At 50.5% G+C, this 21,314-nt stretch overlaps 1 protein-coding gene across 1 annotated transcript in view; it reads right to left on the bottom strand.

Moving 5' to 3' along the window:
• Positions 1-21,314, bottom strand: part of uimc1 (ubiquitin interaction motif containing 1) — a 93,653-nt gene that overhangs the window by 41,731 nt on the left and 30,608 nt on the right. Inside the window, exon 6 of the mRNA XM_038795220.1 lies at positions 20,359-20,524. Within this exon, the coding sequence (XP_038651148.1) occupies positions 20,359-20,524 (166 nt within the window). The remainder of the gene's footprint in view (positions 1-20,358; positions 20,525-21,314) is intronic.

A 21,314-nucleotide genomic window follows, 5' to 3' on the forward strand; every position in this document is an offset into this window, starting at 1 on the left:
AGCCCCTGTAGCAATACAGATAGGGAACATTAAAACGAAACACCCTGTAGTTCTGGTCGACCAACCCCAGACAGTCGAACACATTTTAGGAATTGACTTTATGAGCACCCACAATCTATCATTCGACCCCGTAAATAGATGTGTGTGGAAAATGGCAAAGGCAACACGAGCCCCCACCACGCTCACAGTTGGAGATTATGAAAATAGGATCAGTGCAGGGGGAGACTTCTGGTTCGACCCTCGAGCCATTAGTCAGGACAAACAAGTTAGGGAAGTCCTGCAGCGACACAAAGCAGCATTTGCACAGCACAAGCACGACTGTGGCAAGTTCGCTGGCTTGGTGAATATTACAGGTCCCTACCCCAGACCCCAAAAGCAGTACCGTTTCCCCCAAGAAGCAGAGGAAGAAATCACAGAAGTTATACAGAGTCTGCTTGATCAAGGCGTACTCCGATCAGTAGCCTCCAAAATTTGGAGGCCCCAATTTGACCTGTCAGGAAACCCGATGGATCATGGCGACTGACCATCTATTATCGGGAACTGAACAAAGTAACCCCGGTAGCAGCCCCCACCGTAGCCACGGGTCCCGAGACCATGCTCAAACAGGGACTACAGTCAAACTTTTTTTCGGTTTTGGACATTAGAACATAGAACATAGAACGATGCAGCGCAGTACAGGCCCTTCGGCCCTCGATGTTGCACCGACATGGAAAAAATCTAAAGGCCATCTAACCTACACTATTCCCTTATCATCCATATGCTTATCTAATAAATTTTAAATGCCCTCAATGTTGGCGAGTTCACTACTGTTGCAGGTAGGGTATTCCACGGCCTCACCACTCTTTGCGTAAAAACCCACCTCTGACCTCTGTCCTATATCTATTACCCCTCAATTTAAGGCTATGTCCCCTCGTGCTAGCCACCTCCATCCGCGGGAGAAGGCTCTCGCTGTCCACCCTATCTAACCCTCTGATCATTTTGTATGCCTCTATTAAGTCACCTCTTAACCTTCTTCTCTCTAACGAAAACAACCTCAAGTCCATTAGCCTTTCCTCATAAGATTTTCCCTCCATACCAGGCAACATCCTGGTAAATCTCCTCTGCACCCGTTCCAAAGCTTCCACGTCCTTCCTATAATGAGGCGACCAGAACTGTACGCAATACTCCAAATGCGGCCGTACTAGAGTTTTGTACAACTGCAACATGACCTCATGGCTCCGGAACTCAATCCCTCTACCAATAAAGGCCAACACACCATAGGCCTTCTTCACAACCCTATCAACCTGGGTGGCAACTTTCAGGGATCTATGTACATGGACATCGAGATCCCTCTGCTCATCCACACTACCAAGAATTTTACCATTAGCCAAATATTCCGCATTTCTGTTATTCTTTCCAAAGTGAATCACCTCACACTTCTCCACATTAAACTCCATTTGCCACCTCTCAGCCCAGCTCTGCAGCTTATCTATGTCCCTCTGGAACCTGCAACATCCTTCCGCACTGTCTACAACTCCACCGACTTTAGTGTCGTCTGCAAATTTACTCACCCATCCTTCTGCGCCCTCGTCTAGGTCATTTATAAAAATGAAAAACAGCAACGGCCCCAGAACAGATCCTTGTGGTACGCCACTCGTAACTGAACTCCATTCTGAACATTTCCCATCAACTACCACTCTCTGTCTTCTTTTAACTAGCCAATTTCTGATCCACATCTCTAAATCACCCTCAATCCCCAGCCTCCGTATTTTCTGCAATAGACGACCGTGGGGAACCTTATCAAACGCTTTACTGAAATCCATATACACCACATCAACTGCTCTACCCTCGTCTACCTGTTCAGTCACCTTCTCAAAGAACTCGATAAGGTTTGTGAGGCATGACCTACCCTTCACAAAACCATGCTGACTGTCCCTAATCATATTATTCCTATCTAGATGATTATAAATCGTATCTTTTATAATCCTCTCCAAGACTTTACCCACCACAGACGTTAGGCTCACCGGCCTATAGTTACCGGGGTTATCTCTACTCCCCTTCTTGAACAAAGGGACCACATTTGCTATCCTCCAGTCCTCTGGCACTATTCCTGTAACCAATGATGACCTAAAAATCAAAGCCAAAGGCTCAGCAATCTCTTCCCTGGCTTCCCAGAGAATCCTAGGATAAATCCCATCCGGCCCCGGGGACTTATCTATTTTCACCTTGTCCAGAATTCCCAACACTTCTTCCCTACGCACCTCAATGCCATCTATTCTAATAGCCTGGGTCTCAGCATTCTCCTCCACAATATTATCTTTTTCTTGAGTGAATACTGACGAAAAGTATTCATTTAGTATCTCGCTTATCTCCTCAGCCTCCACACACAACTTCCCACCACTGTCCTTGACTGGCCCTACTCTTACCCTAGTCATTCTTTTATTCCTGACATACCTATAGAAAGCTTTTGGGTTTTCCTTGATCCTACCTGCCAAAGACTTCTCATGTCCCCTCCTTGCTCGTCTCAGCTCTCTCTTTAGATCCTTCCTCGCTTCCTTGTAACTATCAAGCGCCCCAACTGAAACTTCACGCCTCATCTTCACATAGGCCTCCTTCTTCCTCTTAACAAGAGATTCCACTTCTTTGGTAAACCACGGTTCCCTCGCTCGACCCCTTCCTACCTGCCTGACTGGTACGTACTTATCAAGAACATGCAATAGCTGTTCCTTGAACAAGCTCCACATATCCAGTGTGCCCAACCCTTGCAGCCTACTTCTCCAACCAACACATCCTAAGTCATGTCTAATGGCATCATAATTGCCCTTCCCCAGCTATAACTCTTGCCCTGCGGGGTATACTTATCCCTTTCCATCACTAACGTAAAGGTCACCGAATTGTGGTCACTGTTTCCAAAGTGCTCACCTACCTCCAGATCTAACACCTGGCCTGGTTCATTACCCAAAACCAAATCCAATGTGGCCTCGCCTCTTGTTGGCCTGTCAACATATTGTGTCAGGAAACCCTCCTGCACACATTGTACAAAGAATGACCCATCTAATGTACTCGAACTATATCTTTTCCAGTCAATATTTGGAAAGTTAAAGTCTCCCATAACAACTACCCTGTTACTTTCGCTCTTTTCCAGAATCATCTTCGCCGGCTTTTGGCCCATTGGATAAAGCGTGCCAATACAAAATTGCTTTCACATTCCAGGGACAGTAATATACATGGACGTGCCTTCCACAACACCCCCTCCATTTTCCACCGACAGCTGGCAAATGGTTTAGCAAAATTTTTCCGACCCGATTGTCTGGTCCAATATGTGGATGATCTGCTTCTACAGACAGACACTAAGAAAGAGCACACTTTGCTTCTCGAAGAACTATTGGGACTCCTACGACAAATTGGATGTAAAGTGAACCACAAGGCGGCCCAGATTTTACAGGAAAAAGTGACTTACTTAGGTACAGTAATCACGCATGGCAAGATCAAGCAGAAAAGAATTGACTCGATCGTCAAATTGCCCCTCCCCCTTTATGTCACAGCCCTCCGGTCATTTCTAGGACTGGTTGGCTAGTGGAGAAACCACATGGACGGTTTGGCCACAAAGGCAGTGGCCCTATCCGACCTTCTCAAGAAGCAAGCACCTTGGGAATGGCTTCCACAGCACGGACGTCGTGGATGCATTAAAAAGAGCGTTACAGGTCCTAGATCTACTCTCTCCGTATGCAATTGAAGTTGCAAGCACCGACCGAAAGGGTTCGGTCGTGCTCCTCCAAGAACAACATGATCGTTTAGGCCCCATGGAATACGCCTCACGAGTACTAGATCCAGTCGAGCAAGGATTTTCTGCCTGCGAAAGGCACCTCGGCACGAATTGACCCCTCGGAGCTCCAACCTCGATACAAAATACTGGCACCGAGACAATTCGTTCAGGTTCATCCGGAATGATGAGATGGACCCCAATTCGCCCCACGAAGCTTTGACATGACTACTCCAGTCACGAGTATGGCAGCTGAGAGAAGATGATGACTTAAGAGTCTGACTCCCACCAAACGAATCCCTTTGTGACTCTGTTCGCTATTGAGCAATGAGGTGTCTAGATGATGGTAAAAAGGAACCAATGGAGAGTTACGGTGTCCTTTCTGATGGAACCTGCATGATTTTGTTATGTTAGTTTGTTGTTTAAATGTTTGCCTCTGTCAATATTGAATGTTGTTTGTTCGCTTAATGTTTTCATGGCCCCACGCCACCACTCCTTTGAAGCCCGCTGGCAGTTAAAGGAACAACTGTGTCCGGTGACAACCGTTCATAACTGCCCTTCTGCTTCGAAGGCAGGAGATAGCATAACTGCAACCACCACCACGCCCACACTCTTACCCGTTCTTGTCCGGTCACTCAGGCAGTGGAGTAACGGCAGAGGTCCCTGCCCTGCCTGAGGACCCCCTGGTCAGCCTCGCTCGGGTAGAGCACATACGGCACTGGTCACCGTCCTACCCGGGGATTCCACCCATTCTTACCCGCCGCAGCCCATACGCACCCGATTTTGGCTCTTTTAGTTCAAAACTCTTCTGTTTGTTTATGGCGACCCTTAGGTTGCTTCCAAATGCTATTTACATCCTCGAACACTGGGATGGTAGATCACACAGGCTGCAAGACGACTCGCACTGTGTCAGTTTGTTCTCAGATGTCTTGTCCCAAAGATTTGGTTTAAAAAAAAATGAGGGAGTCACTGTTACAGGTACAATGTTGCTGCTATTGTACCGTTTAACATGTTGTAAATTCTTTTGACTGATTAAGGATACTTTTGTTCAGGACAGTTAGAGGTTCCAGTTTTTTATTTTGTAATGCATGCCTGAATGTCATAGCGCCTCGTAGAATTTTATAACGATGTATGTACATCAAGTAGTTTAGGTAAAAGTTTTCAATTCATAGGACAGAGTAGTGTAGGGCCTGTCCTTGCTTATGGGCGCCCGACTTAGGAGGAGAACAAAGAAGATGCAGTTATTTAATCCTTCACGCTTCACGTTGAGGATCACAAGGAGGGAGTGTAGCCATCTGGGGTGGCCACTTCCAGGATACAAAATGGATGTTTGCAAAGACTATAGGGAACTATGGACAATGCTAAGAAAGCAGGCAGGCACAAAGCCTGTATGCGTATTGGAACCTCAGCCCCCAGACGAGACTGAAACTGTAAGGCAATTAGCATATTGATGGCCCATCTCCGGGAACAAAGGAATAACATTCAAGTAACCGATACTATTGCAGACAGCCCGGCGCCAGAAAGACACAAACAAAGCAAGGCCAACAGCCACCAAAGACACGCCCAGCCATCAGGGCACCCACCCCTTTATTGGTCAAGATCAATACGAGTGATCAAGGTACGGCCCAATTAATCGGGGCCAAGTTCAAGGCCCGCCCAAAAGCGCGCGAAGCCCCTTTGGGTATAAGAAGCCCCCCCCCCCCCCCCCCCCCCCCGAGAGAGAATCGCTCTCTTGGACTTGGCTCTCGAAGCGGAGAGACCCGTCCACCAGCTGCACCAGAAGTAAGTCCAAGGTCAACGCTCGCTATCAGAGGGACGACCTTAGCTGTTCTCCTGTTACCTCTTTGTACCCAGCAGCCTCAGATCCGAACAACGGCCATTGTTCCTCTGACTGAGTGGGCACCCGAAGTTAAGTATAGGCGTTAGCGTTAGAGGTAGTTTAGTTTATGGTATTTTGTGCACGAGTAGATATTACTGTGTGTGTAAATAAATAGTATTGATTTTGAACTAACTAACTGATGCATTGGTTCTTTGATCAGTATTCGGGTTTGAACCTTGTGGCGTTATCAAATGATACCTCTAGAGCAAACATAATTAGGATCATGGAAGGCGACCATATTGACCGCTGTATTTATAACCAGATAAATATAGCAACAGTGGAACGTGAGATCACTGAATGTGAGGTCAAGAGGGCTCGCGTGTTCGCGCATCTAAGGGAGCTGAAGGCAGATGTGGCAATGCTACAAGAGACATCTAAATGTCATAGATCAGACAAGATTGAGGAAGGGTTAGTCAGGTCTTCCACTCAGGGCTGGACTCAAAAGACCAGGGGGGTAGCAATTTTGATTAGTAAGCGAGTGACATTTGAGGTTGGGAGAATCGTGTCAGATAAGGGGGGGTAGGTACATAATGGTGAGTGGAAGGTTGGAGGGTGTACGAGTGGTGCTCGTGAACATATATGCTCCGAACTGGGACGACGTGGAATTTATGAGGCGTGTGCTCGGTAAGATCCCGGACTTAAGAGTCACACACCTGATCATTGGGGGGGGGGGGGGGGGGGGGTAACTTTAACATGGTCATTGATATGGAATTGGACCAGTCAATATCTAGGTCAGGGAGAAGGCCGGCTCCGGCAAAGGAATTGAAGGGCTTTATGGTACAGATGGGGGATATAGACCCATGGAGGTTTACACAGGCGAGGGCAAAGGAGTTTTCTTTTTTTTCCTCACGTCCATAAGGTTTACTCTCGTATTGACTTTTTTGTTCTGAGCAGGGCGCTAATACCAAAAGTGGCAGGGATGGAATACTCGGCAATTGCAGTGTCAGATCATGCCCCGCATTGGTCAGATTTGCGGGTTAGTGAGGAGAGGGCAACGCCCGTTATGGAGACTGGATGTGGGGTTGCTAGCGGATGAAGCAATCTGTGGGCGGGTGAACAAGTCCATCCAGAACTACTTGGAAACAAATGACACGGGAGAGGTATCTGCACCGACGCTTTGGGAAGCTCTGAAGGCAGTTGTTAGAGGGGAACTAATTTTGATTCGGTCCCACAGGGAAAAGGGGGAACGGGCGGAGAGGGAGAGATTAGTGGAGGAGATACTCCAGGTGGACAGGAGATACGAGGAGGCCCCGGACGCGGGGCTCCTGAGGGAGCGGCGGAAGTTACAGGCAGAGTTTGAGTTGTTGACCACAGGGAAAGCAGTCGAACAGTTGAGGAAGGTAAAGGGGGCGGTTTATGAGTACGGGAAAAAAGAGAGTAGGCTGTTGGCACAACAGCTGAGGAAGAGAGAGGCGGCCAGGGAGATTGGTAGAGTGAAGAATAGGGATGGTAACATGGTCTTGGAATCGGGGGAGTGAAGGAAGTTTTTAAAGAAAGTGGAGGAGGACCTAATGGAGGGGCTGGGGGGCCCCGACTGAGATAAAGGTAATTATCAAGGGGCTGGAGGGCATGCAGTCGGGCAAAGCTCTGGGGCCGGTCGGCGACCCGTGGAATTTAAAAAGAAATTCTCAGAGATATTAAGCCCACTGCTCGTGTGGGGCAACTCAAGGCCACTGTTTGGAGGCTTTTAAATGTTATTATGATGCCCTCAGAAAAGAGGGAGAGGGCGGAGGTGATGGTAGCGATGGATGCGGAGAAGGCTTTTGATTGGGTGGAGTGCAGCGCCTGTGGGAGGCGCTGGGAAGATTTGGGTTTGGTGAGGGATTTATTGTGTTCGGTTGCTCTCAACCAGGCGCCTGTGGCAAGCGTGCGTACAAACCGGCTGAGGTCGGTATTTTAAACTACATCGAGGGACGAGGCAAGGTTGCCCCCCTCTCCCCGTTACTGTTTACTCTGGCTATGGAGCCGCTGGCCATGGCGTCAAGAGCTTCGAGGAACTGGCAGGAGCTGGTTCGGGGGGGGGGGGGGGGGGGGGGGGGGGGGGGGGGTTGGGGGGGGGGGGGGGGGGGGGGGGGGGGGGGGGGGGGGGGGGGGGGGGGGGGGGGGGGGGGGGGGGGGGGGGGGGGGGGGGGGGGGGGGGGGGGGGGGGGGGGGGGGTGGGGGGGCACCCCGGTTCGCTCTAACGCGGGGGACGATTTGCTTTTTTGTACATTTCGGGACCCGTTGGAGGGGATGGGGGAGGTTATTTCGGATCTTGGATGAATTTGGCAGTTTTTCGGGGTATAAATTGAAACATGGGGAACAGCGAGATGTTCGTGATTTCAGGCAAGAGGAGAGATTGGGAGAGCTGCCACTTAGAATGGTAGGGAAGAGCTTTGATATCTGAGAATCCAGGTGGGTCGGAAATGGGAGTCACTGCATAAGCTTAATCTATCCTCGGTTGGTAGAGCAAATGGAAGGGGACTTTAAGAGATGGGGGCATGCTCCCGTTATCACTGGTGGGGAGGGTACAGACCTGTGGAAATGATGGTCCTCCTCAGATTTCTGTTTGTCTTTCAGTGCCTCCCAATCTTCATCCCTATTTCAAGCGGTGTGAACAAGATTATTTTGGGCTTTGTGTGGGCGAATAAAACCCCGTGGGTGAAGAAAATGTTGGAGCGTAGTCAGGGGGAGGGTGGGGTTGGCACTGCCGAACTTCTGCAATTACTACTGGGCGGCTAATATAGCCATGATTAGGAAGTGGGTAATGGGGGAAGAGGTCGGCATGGGAGCAGTTGGATGGCGGCGTCATGTAAAGACACCAGTTCTGGGAGCATTGGTAATGGCACCTCTGCCATTCTCGCCGGTCCGATACTCCACAAGTCCGGTGGTAGTGGCGACACTGAGGATCTGGGGGCAATGGAGGAGGTATAAGGTGGAGGAGGGTGTGTCGGTCTAGACCCCGATTTGTAACAACCACAGGTTTGTACCGGGCAGGCTGGATGGCGGGTTCCAGAACTGGCAGAGGGCAGGAATTAGAAGGATGGGGGAACCAGTTTATAGATGGGAGCTTCCCCAGCTTGAAGTCGCTGGAGGATAAATTTAAACTGCCGCCGGGGAATGGTTTTAGATAATTGCAAGTGCGAGACTTCCTGAGGAAACAGGTGCTGGCCTTTCTGCTGCTGCCGCCACAGGGATAGATAGAGTAGTTTCTGGTACCTGGGTGGAGGAGGGAAAGGTGTCAGATATCTACCAGGAGCTGTTGGAGGTGGAGGAAACTCCGGTGGAGGAATTCAAGGGCAAGTGGGAGGAGAGCTAGGTGGAGAGTTAGAGGCAGGTCTATGGGCGGATGTCCTAAGCAAGGTTAATTCCTCATCATGTGCCAGGCTTAGCCTAATACAATTTAAGGTTATCCACCGGACACACATTTTTAAAAAAAATGTTTTTTATTGAGTTTTCATATTTTATATTGAACAAATTAGAAATTATTAGAGAAAAAAAAACACGCAAAAATTAACATGTATATTTACAGGTAAGCATCTTCGTAATAACTGTGGCCGCCCCCTTTAGCCGGCATACATATTTTACATTCTCCAATATGGCCGAGGCACATGTTTATAGGCATTTATTTACAGTTTGGTTTTGGGCCTTAGCTAGCCATCAAACCCCCATAACGAACCCATAGCCCTCCTCCCCCCCCCGCCCCGGCTACCTTCCCCCGATTCCCGTCCATTTTCCCGATTCTTGGCCACCCGACTATTCTTCCTCTTGTACGTTGGCCACAAACAGGTCCCGGAACAATTGCATGAATGGCTCCCACGTTCTGAGGAAGCCGTCGTCTGACCCTCAGATGGCGAATTTGATTTTCTCCATTTGGAGAGATTCCGAGAGGTCGGACAGCCAGTCTGCAGCTCTGGGCGGTGCTGCTGACCGCCAGCCAAACAGGATTCTACGGCGGGCGATCAGGGAGGCAAAGGCAACGGCGTCCGCCCTCCTCCCCAGGCATAGATCTGGCTGGGCTGAAACCCCGAAGACCGCCACTATCGGGCATGGCTCCACCCTCACCCCCACCACTTTGGACATAGGCTCGAAGAAGGCTGTCCAGTACTCCATAAGTCTGGGGCAAGACCAGAACATGTGGGCGTGGTTGGCCGGGCCTCTTTGGCACCGTTCACATCTGTCCTCCACCTCCGGGAAGAACCTACTCATATGGTTTCTTGTTAAGTGGGCTCTATGTACCACTTTTAGTTGCGTCAGGCTGAGCCTTGCGCACGTGGAGGTGGAGTTGACCCTATGCAGTGCTTCACTCCAGAGTCCCCACCCTATCTCAATCCCCAAGTCGTCCTCCCATTTCATTCTTGTTGCGTCCAGTACGGTGTCGTCCCTTTCTACCAGTCGGTCATACATGTCGCTACAGTTCCCTGGATACTTGCGTCCAGTAGGTCTTCCAGTAGTGTCTGTCGTGGCGGTTGTGGGTACGTCCTTGTCTCCTTTCGTAGGAAGTTTTTGAGCTGCAGGTACCGTAGCTCATTCCCCCCAGCTAGCCAAAATTTCTCTGTCAGTTCGTCCAGTGTTGCGATCCTGTCGTCCATGTATAGGTCCCTGACTGTCAGTGTCCCCCCGTCCTGCCTCCACCTTTTGAAGGCGGCATCAGTCAGTGCTGGTGTGAACCTATGGTTGTTGCAGATGGGAGCCTTGTCCGACATTTTGGTCAGGCCAAATTGCTGCCGCGGTTGGTTCCAGGATTGGAGGGTGGCTGTCACCACTGGGCTGCTGGAGTGTTTTTTGGGTGGGGATGGGAGTGCTGCTGTGGCGAGGGCCCGGAGGGAGGTCCCCATGTAGGAGGCCTCCTCCACACGCACCCACTCGGCTTCTGGCTCCTGGATCCATCCCCTTACTCGCTCGGCTGTTGCCGCCCAGTGGTAGAATTGTAGATTCGGGAAGGCTAGCCCCCCCCTGGATTTTGTTTTTTGTAGGACCTTCTTTGGGATCCTAGCATTTTTACCCCTCCATACGAACGCCATGATAAGTTTGTCCAGCACTTTGAAAAAGGCCTTGGGGATGTAGATCGGAATGGATCTAAACAGGAAGAGGAACCTGGGCAGTACATTCATTTTGATCGTCTGGACTCTCCCCGCGAGGGAGAGTGGGAGTGTATTCCATCTTTGCAGGTCCTTTTTTACTTCCTCCGTCAGGCTGGTGAGGTTCCATTTGTGGATCCCTTTCCAGTCATGGGCTATTTGGATCCCCAGGTAGCGGAATTTGTGTCGGGCTTGTTTGAACGGCAGCTCCTTTAGTGCTGCTATTTCGTCTTGCGGGTGTACTGGGAAGATCTCGCTTTTGCTCATGTTGAGTTTGTAGCCCGAGAAGGCTCCAAACTCTTTCAGGAGCGCGATGATTCCGTCCATGCTGCTTTGTGGGTCCGAGATGTAGAGGAGCAGATCATTTGCATAGAGTGAGACTCTGTGCTCTCTGCCTCCCCTTCGGATCCCCCTCCAATTTTTTGCTGCCCTGAGCGCGATTGCTAGCGGTTCGATTGCTAGTGCGAACAGCAGCAGGGACAGTGGGCATCCTTGTCTGGTGCCCCTGTGCAGCTGGAAGTATTGGGAGTTGGTATTGTTGGTCCGTACACTCGCCATGGGAGCGTTGTATAGGAGCTTTACCCAAGCGGTGAACCCTGTTCCAAGCCCGAACCGCTCCAGTACCTCTATGAGGTATTTCCATTCGACTCTGTTGAAGGCCTTTTCTGCGTCCAGGGAGACGATCACCTCGTGTTCTCTCCCCGGAGGGGGTCATTATCACGTTCAGCAGGCGCCTGATGTTCGAGGTAAGCTGTCTACCTTTGACGAAGCCCGTCTGGTCCTCTGTGACCACCTCAGGTACTCATCCTTTTGGCTAGGATTTTGGCCAGTATTTTGGCGTCTGCGTTCAGCAGAGATATGGGTCTGTATGACCCACATTCCGTTGGGTCTTTGTCTTTCTTAGGTATCAGCGAGATTGAGGCCTGTGCAAACGTGGGTGGCAGTGTGCCCCTAGCTAGCGAGTCTGTGAACATCTCCCGCAGGTGCGGGGCCAGCGCTGTCGCAAATTTTTTGTAGAAGTCCGCCGGGAATCCGTCCGGTCCCGGAGCCTTCCCCGTCTGCATGGAGCTAATGCTGTCCATGATCTCTCCCAGTGCTAGTGGTGCTTCCAGGTCCCGTTTTCTGCCCTCTCCCACGACTGGTATGTCCAGTCCATCAAGGAACCGATTCATCCCAGCCTTCCCCGTTGGGGGCTCTGAGGTGTACAGCTCTTGGTAGAAGGCCTTGAAGGTTTTGTTAATCCTCTCTGGTTCTGTTTCCAACGTGCCTCTGGTACCCCTGATTTGCGCAATTTCTCTGGTGGCTGCCTGCTTTCTCAGCTGGTGTGCCAACAGGCGGCTGGCTTTGTCTCCGTGTTCGTACAGGGTCCCGCGTGCCTGGCGGAGTTGGTGCACTGCTTTCCTGGCGGAGAGCAGGTCAAAGTTCCTTTGCAGTTCTTTTCTCTCCGCCAGGAGCTCTACGGTCGGGGCCTCGGAGTATTTACGGTCTACCTCCAGCATGGAGTCGACCAGCTTCTGCCTCGCCACCCTTTCCTCCCTATCTCTTGCTTTGAAGGCAATGATTTCCCCTCTTAGTACGGCCTTAAGCGCTTCCCAGAACGTGGAGGGTGAGACCTCCCCGTTTTGGTTGTTCTCCGTGTACTCCGCTATGGCCCGCGCTATCCTTTCGCTGAAGGCCTTGTCAGCTAGTAAGGCACCGTCCAGCCTCCATGTGGGGCGCTGGGCCCTTCCCGTCTCTAGCCGCACGTCCATGTAGTGTGGAGCGTGGTCTGATATCACAATTGCGGAGTATTCCACTTTGTCTATTCCTGGAAGCACCGTTTTCCCCACCACAAAGAAGTCAATTCTGGTGTACACGTTGTGAACTGGGGAGAAGAAGGAGAATTCTTTCTCCCCAGGGTGGGCGCACCTCCAGGGGTCCACGGCTTCCATCTGCTCCATAAAGTGACTGAGTTCCCTTGCCATGTTTGAGGTTTTCCCCGCTTTGGGGTTTGATCTGTCCGTCTTTGGATACTGTACACAGTTGAAGTCCCTCCCCCATGATTAGTCGATGCGTCGCTCTGTCCGGGATTTCTGCCATGGTCTTTTTGATGAAACTCGTGTCGTCCCAGTTGGGCGCGTACACGTTGATTAGGACTACCGGCGCCCCATCCAGGGCCCCGTTGACCATGACATACCGCCCCCTTTGGGTCTGTAACCGTCTTTGTCGCCCTAAACATTGTCCTCTTGCCGATCAGGATCGCCACCCCACTGGCCCTTGCCCCATAACAGGAATGATAGGTTTGTCCCACCCAGCCCTTTCTTACCCGCAGTTGGTCCTGCTCCCTCAGGTGCGTCTCTTGGAGGAAGACTATGTCGGCTCTCATGTTTCTGAGGTGGGTGAGGACTCTAGATCTCTTTACTGGGCCTTTAAGTCCCCTTACGTTCCAGGTGATTATCCTGGTGGGGGGCTTCTGCCCCCTTGTTCCTGTGGGATTAACCATATTTATTTGGTGGACGTGCCCCTGCCCTCTGGGGTTTCCCTTTGTTAGGGGGCCGTCCAGGATGGCCGCTATCACTGCTCTCCCCATGCGGTCGGGTCTCTGCGCTCCGGGGGCCCCGGGGGCACCCGCCATGGCCGTCCACTGTGTTTCCGCCACGCGGGTAGTCCCCTGCACTCCGGGGGCCATCTTCGCCCACAGACCTTATTGGGTGGGTGCTTGCAGCGGTTCCTTGTTTCGAGCCCTTGTTTGTGGCACTTTGTAGCCCTGTTCCTTTTCTGACCTCTTTTGTCCCTTTGTCCCTGCATTTCCCCTCCCTGGTCTCTCGCTCCCTGTGTGCCACCCCCCCCGGTCTCTCCCTTTTCCCTCCTCCCCTGTATACCCCTCCTTTGCCCCTCTATCCCCTATTCCTGTCCCCGTTTGCTCTCCCGACTTTGATGGGTGATCCCCCCCCCCTCCCGTGCCTGGCGCCTTCCCCCCTGTTGGGGATGCGCTGCGGCCCTGCTTTGTTGCGTGCCCCCGGCGCTAGCTTTCCTGCTAGTACGGTGGCTCCCCTCTCGGAGGTTGTTGTCATGCTTCTCCTCTACCTGGCCTCTATGGTTTTCTGCCCGCTCTTCCCCCATCGTACCCTGCACCCCTCTCGCCTGCTCTCCCTTCTCCAATACTCTCGTTCCCTCGTGCTGGGGCCTGGCCTCCCACTCCCACCTGGAGCGGTCCCTTGGGCAGTGGGTTGTTTTTGTTCTGGGTGTTCCTGCCGTGGGGGGTGGGTTTGCCTCACCCCTCCCCACTCCCCCCGTCGGCGTGTCATTGCTCCTTGCCAGGGGCCCCTCGTCCCTACCTCTCCTGGTGTTTTTCCAGCCCGTGCTCCTCGACGAACCTATTCGCCTCAGCAGGGGCTGTAAAGAAATATTCCTTGTTTTGGTATGTGACCCAGAGTTTCGCTGGGTATAGCATACCAAAACGCACTCTGCTCCTGTAGAGAGCTGCTTTCGCTCTGTTGAAACTCATCCCGTCTCTTTACTTATGTCTGCTCCAAGATCCTCATAGATTCGGATGGCGTGCCCTTCCCATTTGCAGGCTCTATTTCCTTGGTCCAGCGCAGGATTGTCTCCTATCCCGGTACCGGTGCAGTTGTGGCTATGACTGCTCTCGGTTGTTCCCCTGCCTGGGCTTTGGGTGCAGTGGACCGGTGTGCCTCTGTCCATTTCCAGTGGGATGGGGAAAGTGTTCCACCCCACTAAGTTGCCCAGGCATCTCACCAACGGATGCTGTGGGGTTTCTAACCCTCGGTCCACTCTGGCAGCCCCTCCCTTCAGGCTCCCCTGTGTTGCGCCCAGTCTCGCTACTTCCCTCTCCAGGTCCGTGACCCGGCCGCTCATGTCGGTCGCTGTTCTCCAGCTCTTTAATGGTTGCCTCATGGGCTTCCAGTTTCTCCCATGGGCTTCCAGTTTCTTCCCTTAGGCATCACTTTCTCCTCCTATCTGGTCAGAGCTGCTGCACCCCTGACATGGCCCTGGTCACTGCTGCCTGTACTGCGGCCTCTCGTCTGCTTTCCCCTCTGCCTTGATTGCCTGCAGCTGCTCCCTCACCACCCCGGTAAAGGCTTCCTAACAATTCCAGCCCCCTCTGGCCCCAGGGGAGAGGGTACCTGTCTGTCCAGCTCTTTTGATGCGGCGATACATCCGTCCCGCCGCTTCGTGTGCTAGTTCGCTCGCCTGAGCTGGCTTGCCCTTTGTCCCGTTTGCTTCTGGTGCCTCCTCTCCCTTGGCTCCCTTCTGGCGTTTTTTTTCTCTCCCTTCCCTTTCATCTTTTCTTCTCCCCTTGTTTTTCTTTTCCGCACCTATTTTAATTTTATTTATTTATTATTATATTTTTTTGTCTCTTCCTTTTTTTCGCCTCCTCCCTTCTTTCCTTTACCCACTTAATGTAATTTATTTATTATTAATTATTTTCTCCTCTCCCCCCCCCACCCGGCTTTTATGCAACTCCTCTCAGGTGGGCTTACTTTTGATGGGAGTGGGTGTAAAAAGACAGAAAATAATATATACCCCTCCAACCTCTCTCTTTAACAGTTTTCTTTTGGGTTTTTTAATAAAAGCCTCTCCCCCCCCCCCCCCTCCTTTCTCCTCACTCACCCAGAAGAGAGACACTAAGTTGCCAGCATCTCAGCCACGTATGCTGTGGGGTTTCTACCCTCGGTCCACTCTGGCAGCCCCTTTATCCTAACATTTTGCCTTCTCGAGCGTCCTCCCGGTGGGGGTGGTTAGGTTGCTGGTCGCTCCGCCGGCTGGGCCCCCCTTCGGTCCTGACTGCACCGCTCCTGGCCTGCGTTGGGGGTGGGTGGGTGGGTGGGGGGGGGGGGGGGGTGGAGGGGGGGGGGGGGGGGGTGGACTGCCGCTGCCACACTGCTCTGCTCCTGGCCCTGCGTTTGGGGGGGGGGGGGGGGGGGGGGTGGACCTGCCACCGCACCACTCCTTCTGCCGCCGAACCGCTCCTGCCGCTGCCGCCGAGGATCCTCCACTGACAGGTTTGTTGGGGGGGGCGTGCGTCCCTTTCCTTCCCTTCCCTGCTCTTTGCCGCTACGGGAGCCCCTCTCCGTGTGACCGCTCTGCTTGCCGAGCGGAAGTCTTCTCCCACCGGGCACACATGACGGCAGCGAGGATGAGCAAGTTTTTCAGGGTAGAAGATAGATGTGCGAGCTGTGCGGGAATCCCAGCAAACCATGTCCATATGTTCTGGACATGCCCGAAGCTCAGAGATTTTTGGCAGGGGTTTGCGAAGGCAATGTCCACAGTGCTAGGAACCCGGGTGGCGCCGAGTCCAGAGATTGCAATCTTTGGAGTGACAGAAGATCCGGGTGTTCAGGGAGTGAAAGAGGCCGACGTTCTGGCCTTTGCCTCCCTGGTAGCCCAGAGACGAATCCTGTTAATGTGGAGGGACTCGGAAGCCCCCGAGTGTAGAAACCTGGGTTAGTGACATGGCTGGGTTTCTCAGTCTTGAGAAAATAAAGTTTGCCTCAAGAGGGTCAACGTTGGGGTTCTCTCGGAGGTGGCAGCCGTTCGTTGACTTACTCGGGGAAAATGAAAATGTCAGCAGAAGCAACATTCCGAAGGGGGGGCGGGGGCGCAGATAGGTGTGAGATGGTTGTGGTGTGTGAAGATTGGGTCGGGTGGGGAAATGTTTATTTTACCATGTTAATGTTATTGTTTTTGTTATCGTTATCAAAATTTTTGCAAATACCTTAATAAAAATATTTTTTTTAAAAAGGAGGCAGAAAGCGGGTAATTATAGGCCAGTCAGCTTAACTTCGGTAGTAGGGGAGATGTTGGAATCCATCATCAAGGAAGAAATAGCGAGGCATCTGGATAGAAATTGTCCCATTGGGCAGACGCAGCATGGGTTCGTTAAAGGCAGGTCATGCCTAACTAATTTAGTGGAATTTTTTGAGGACATTACCAGTGCAGTAGATAACGGGAGCCAATGGATGTGGTATATCTGGATTTCCAGAAAGCCTTTGACAAGGTGCCACACAAAAGGTTGCTGCATAAGATAAAGATGCATGGCATTAAGGGTAAAGTAGTAGCATGGATAGAGGATTGGTTAATTAATAGAAAGAAAAGAGTGGGGATTAATGGATGTTTCTGTGGTTGACAATCAGTAGCTAGTGGTGTCCCTCAGGGATCCGTGTTGGGCCCATAATTGTTCACAATTTACATAGATGATTTGCAATGTGTCCAAGTTTGCAGACAACACTAAGATGAGTGGTAAAGCAAACAGTACAGAGGATACTGGAAGTCTGCAGAGGGATTTCAGTAGTTTAAGTGAATGGGCTAGGGTTTGGCAGATGGAATACAATGTTGACAAATGTGAGGTTATCCGTTTTGGTAGGAATAACAGCAAAAGGGATTATTATTTAAATGATAAAATATTAAAATATGCTGTTGTGCAGAGGGACCTGGGTGTGCTGGTGCATGAGTTACAAAAGTTGGTTTACAGGTGCAACAGGTGGTTAAGAAGGCAAATGGAATTTAAGACGAGAGAGGTTATGCTGCAATTGTATAAGGTATTAGTGAGGCCACACCTGGAGTATTGTGTTCAGTTTTGGTCTCCCTACTTGAGAAAGGACCTACTGGCACTGGAGGGTGTGCAGACGATTCACTAGGTTAATCCCAGAGTTGAGGGGGTTGGATTACGAGGAGAGGTCGAGTAGACTGGGACTGTACTCATAGAACATTACAGCGCAGTACGGGCCCTTCGGCCCTCGATGTTACGCCGACCTGTGAAACCATCTGAAGCCTATCTGACCTACACTATTCCATTTTCATCCATATGTCTATCCAGTGACCACTTAACTGCCCTTAAAGTTGGTGAGTCTATTACTGTTGCAGGCAGGGCGTTCCACACCCCTACTACTCTGAGTAAAGAAACTGCCTCTGACATCTGTCCTACATCTACCACCCCTCAATTTAAAGCTATGTCCCCTTGTGTTGGTCATCACCATCCGAGGAAAAAGACTCTCACTGTCCACCCTATCTAACCCTCTGACTATCTTATATATCTCTATTAAGTCACCTCTCAGCCTTCTCCTCTCTAACGAAAACAACCTCAAGTCCCTGAGCCTTTCCTTGCAAGGCCTTCCCTCCATACCAGGCAACATCCTAGTAAATCTCCTCTGAACCCTTTCCAAAGCTTCCACAGCACGTCCTCCCCCTGTGTGCGTGGGTTTCCTCCGGGTGCTCCGGTTTCCTCCCACAGTCCAAAGATGTGCGGGTTAGGTGGATTGGACATGCTAAATTGCCCGTAGTGTCCTAATAAAAGTAAGGTTGGGGGGGTTGTTGGGTTACGGGTATAGGGTGGATACGTGGGTTTGAGTAGGGTGATCATGGCTCGGCACAACATTGAGGGCCGAAGGGCCTGTTCTGTGCTGTACTGTTCTATGTTCTATGTTCTATCCTTCCAATAATGTGGTGACCAGAACTGCACGCAGTACTCCAGGTGCGGCCGCACCAGAGTTATGTACAGCTGCAGCATGACCTCGTGGCTCCAAAACGCAATCCCCTTACTGATAAAGGCTAGCACACCATATGCCTTAACAGCCCTATTAACCTGGGTGGCAACTTTCAGGGATTTATGTACCTGGATGCCGAGATCTCTCTGTTCATCTACACTACCAAGAATCTTGCCATTAGCCCAGTACTCTGCATTCCTGTTACTCCTTCCAAAGTGAACCACCTCACACTTTTCCGCATTAAACTCCATCTGCCACCTCTCAGCCCAGCTCTGCAGCTTACCTATGTCCCTCTGTAACCTATAACATCCTTCAGCACTGTCCACAACTCCACCGACCTTCGTGTCATCTGCAAATTTACTAACCCATCCTTCTACACCCTCTTCCAGGTCATTTATAAAAATGACAAACAGCAGTGGCCCCAAAACAGATCCTTGCGGTACACCACTAGTAACTGAACTCCAGGATGAACATTTGCCATCAACCACCACCCTCTGTCTTCTTTCAGCTAGCCAATTACTGATCCAAACCGCTAAATCACCTTCAATCTCATACTTCCGTATTTTCTGCAATAGCCTCCCATGGGGAACCTTATCAAACGCCTTACTGAAATCCATATACACCACATCAACCGCTTTACCCTCATCCACCTGTTTGGTCACCTTCTCAAAAAACTCAATAAGGTTTGTGAGACATGACCTACCCTTCACAAAACTGTGTTGACTATCGCTAATCAAATTGTTCTTTTCAAGATGATTATAAACCCTATCTCTTATAACCTTTTCCAACATTTTACCCACAACCGAAGTAAGGCTCACAGGTCTATAATTACCAGGGTTGTCTCTACTCCCCTTCTTGAACAAGGGGACAACATTTGCTGTCCTCCAGTCTTCCGGCACTATTCCTGTCGACAAAGACGACATAAAGATCAAGGACAAAGGCTCTGCAATCTCCTCCCTGGCTTCCCAGAGAATCCTAGGATAAATCCCATCTGGCCCAGGGGACTTATCTATTTTTACACTTTCCAAAATTGCTAACACCTCCTCCTTGTGAACCTCAATCCCATCGAGCCTGGTCGATTGTACCTGAGTATTCTCCTCGACAACATTGTCTTTCTCCAGTGTAAACACTGATGAAAAATATCCATTTAACGCTTGCCCTATCTCCTCTGATTCCACACACAACATTCCAGTACTATCCTTGATTTGCCTTAATCTTACTCTAGTCATTCTTTTGTTCCTGATATACCTATAGAAAGCCTTAGGGTTTTCCTTGATCCTATCCGCCAACGACTTTTCGTGTCCTCTCCTCGCTCTTCTTAACTCTCCCTTTAGGTCCTTCCTGGCTAACTTGTAACTCTCAAGTGCCCTAACTGAGCCTTCATGTCTCATCCTAACATAAGCCTTCTTCTTCCTCTTGACAAGTGCTTCAACTTCCTTCGTAAACCACGGTTCCCTTGCTAGACAACTTCCTCCCTGCCTGTTGGAATTTAGAAGGATGAGGGGGATCTTATAGAAACATATAAAATTATGAAGGGAATAGATAGGATAGATGCAGGAGGTTGTTTCCACTAGTGGGTGAAAGCAGAACTAGGGGGTATAGCCTCAAAATAAGTGGAAGTAGATTTAGGACTGAGCTCAAGAGAATTCCCGTGCAGATGCAGATAATGACAGTCCCTATGCCAGCAGGACACTATCCTTATCCTGTGTCTCCAGCAGAGCACTGCCGCGAATCCACTGTCATCAGCAGAGTACTGTCCTTATCCAAGATCTCCAGCAGAGCACTACCTCTAATCCACTGTCACGATCCAACATCTCCAGCAGATCGCTTTTGCTGTGTAATGGGGAGGCAGTGGGGACCCGGGTTCAAATCCCACCACGATGGTAGAATTTGAAGTCAATAAAAATCTGGAATTAAAAGTCTAATGATAACCATCAAACTATTATCGATTGTCGTAAAAACCCATCTGGTTCATTAATGTCCTTTAGGAAGGGAAATCTGTCGGCCTTACCTGGTCTGGCTTACATGTGACTCCAGATCAGTCAAGAGTCAATGTGCTTGACTCTTAAATGCCCTCTGGGGAGGGCAATAAATGCTGACTCAGCTTGCAATGCCCACATCCCATGAACAAATTTTTAAAAAAATCTTCAGCAGATCACTGTCTTTCTACACAGACACAGATTTTCTTACCTTGCCAGTCTCCGTCTCTGTCACCGTTACAATCAGCTGCGTGCACCTCAATCTTTTCCAAGGAGAAGCGCTGTCCACAAAGCGGACACTCGACACAAGCTTTCTTAGAAATAACAGGACGAAATTCCTCCGAATCATCATCTATCAACACCACATCTTCAGGCTCCTAAAGGAGACAGTGAGAGGAAAAGCAGGGTACAGCACTCGAAGGAACAATGAGACAACATCTCCACAGCAGGCAGCACCATTCAGGTGTGCGTACTGCACTAACCATAGGAGACAGAGAGTAGTAGTGGAAGGAAGTTTCTCAAAATGGAGAACTGTGACCAGTGGTGTTCCACAGGGATCCGTGCTAGGACCACTGTTGTTTGTGATATACATAAATGATCTGGAGGAAGGTATAGGTGGTCTGATTAGCAAGTTTGCAAATGACACTAAGATTGGTGGAGTAGCAGATAGCGAGGGGGACTGTCAGAGAATACAGGAAAATATAGATAGATTGGAGAGTTGGGCGGAGAAATGGCAGATGGAGTTCAATCTGGGCAAATGCGAGGTGATGCATTCTGGAAGATCCAATTGAAGAGCGAACTATACAGTAAATGAAAAAGCCCTGGGGAAAATTGATGTACAGAGAGATCTGGGTGTTCATATCCATTGTACCCTGAAGGTGGCTGCGCAGGTCGATGGAGTGGTCAAGAAGGCATATGGATGCTTTCCGTCATCGGAAGGGGTATTGAGTACAAGAGTTGGCAGGTCATGTTACGTATAAGACTTTGGTTTGGCCACATTTAGAATACTGCGTACAGTTCTGGTCGCCACATTACCAAAAGGATGTGGATGCTTTGGAGAAGGTGCAGAGGATGATCACCAGGACGTTGCCTAGTATGGAGGGCGCTAGCTATGAAGAAAGGTTGAGTAGATTAGGATTGTTTTTATTAGAAAGACGGAGCTTGAGG

The sequence above is a fragment of the Scyliorhinus canicula genome, chromosome 4 (assembly GCF_902713615.1).
Source record: "Scyliorhinus canicula chromosome 4, sScyCan1.1, whole genome shotgun sequence".
Lineage (NCBI taxonomy): Eukaryota > Metazoa > Chordata > Chondrichthyes > Carcharhiniformes > Scyliorhinidae > Scyliorhinus > Scyliorhinus canicula.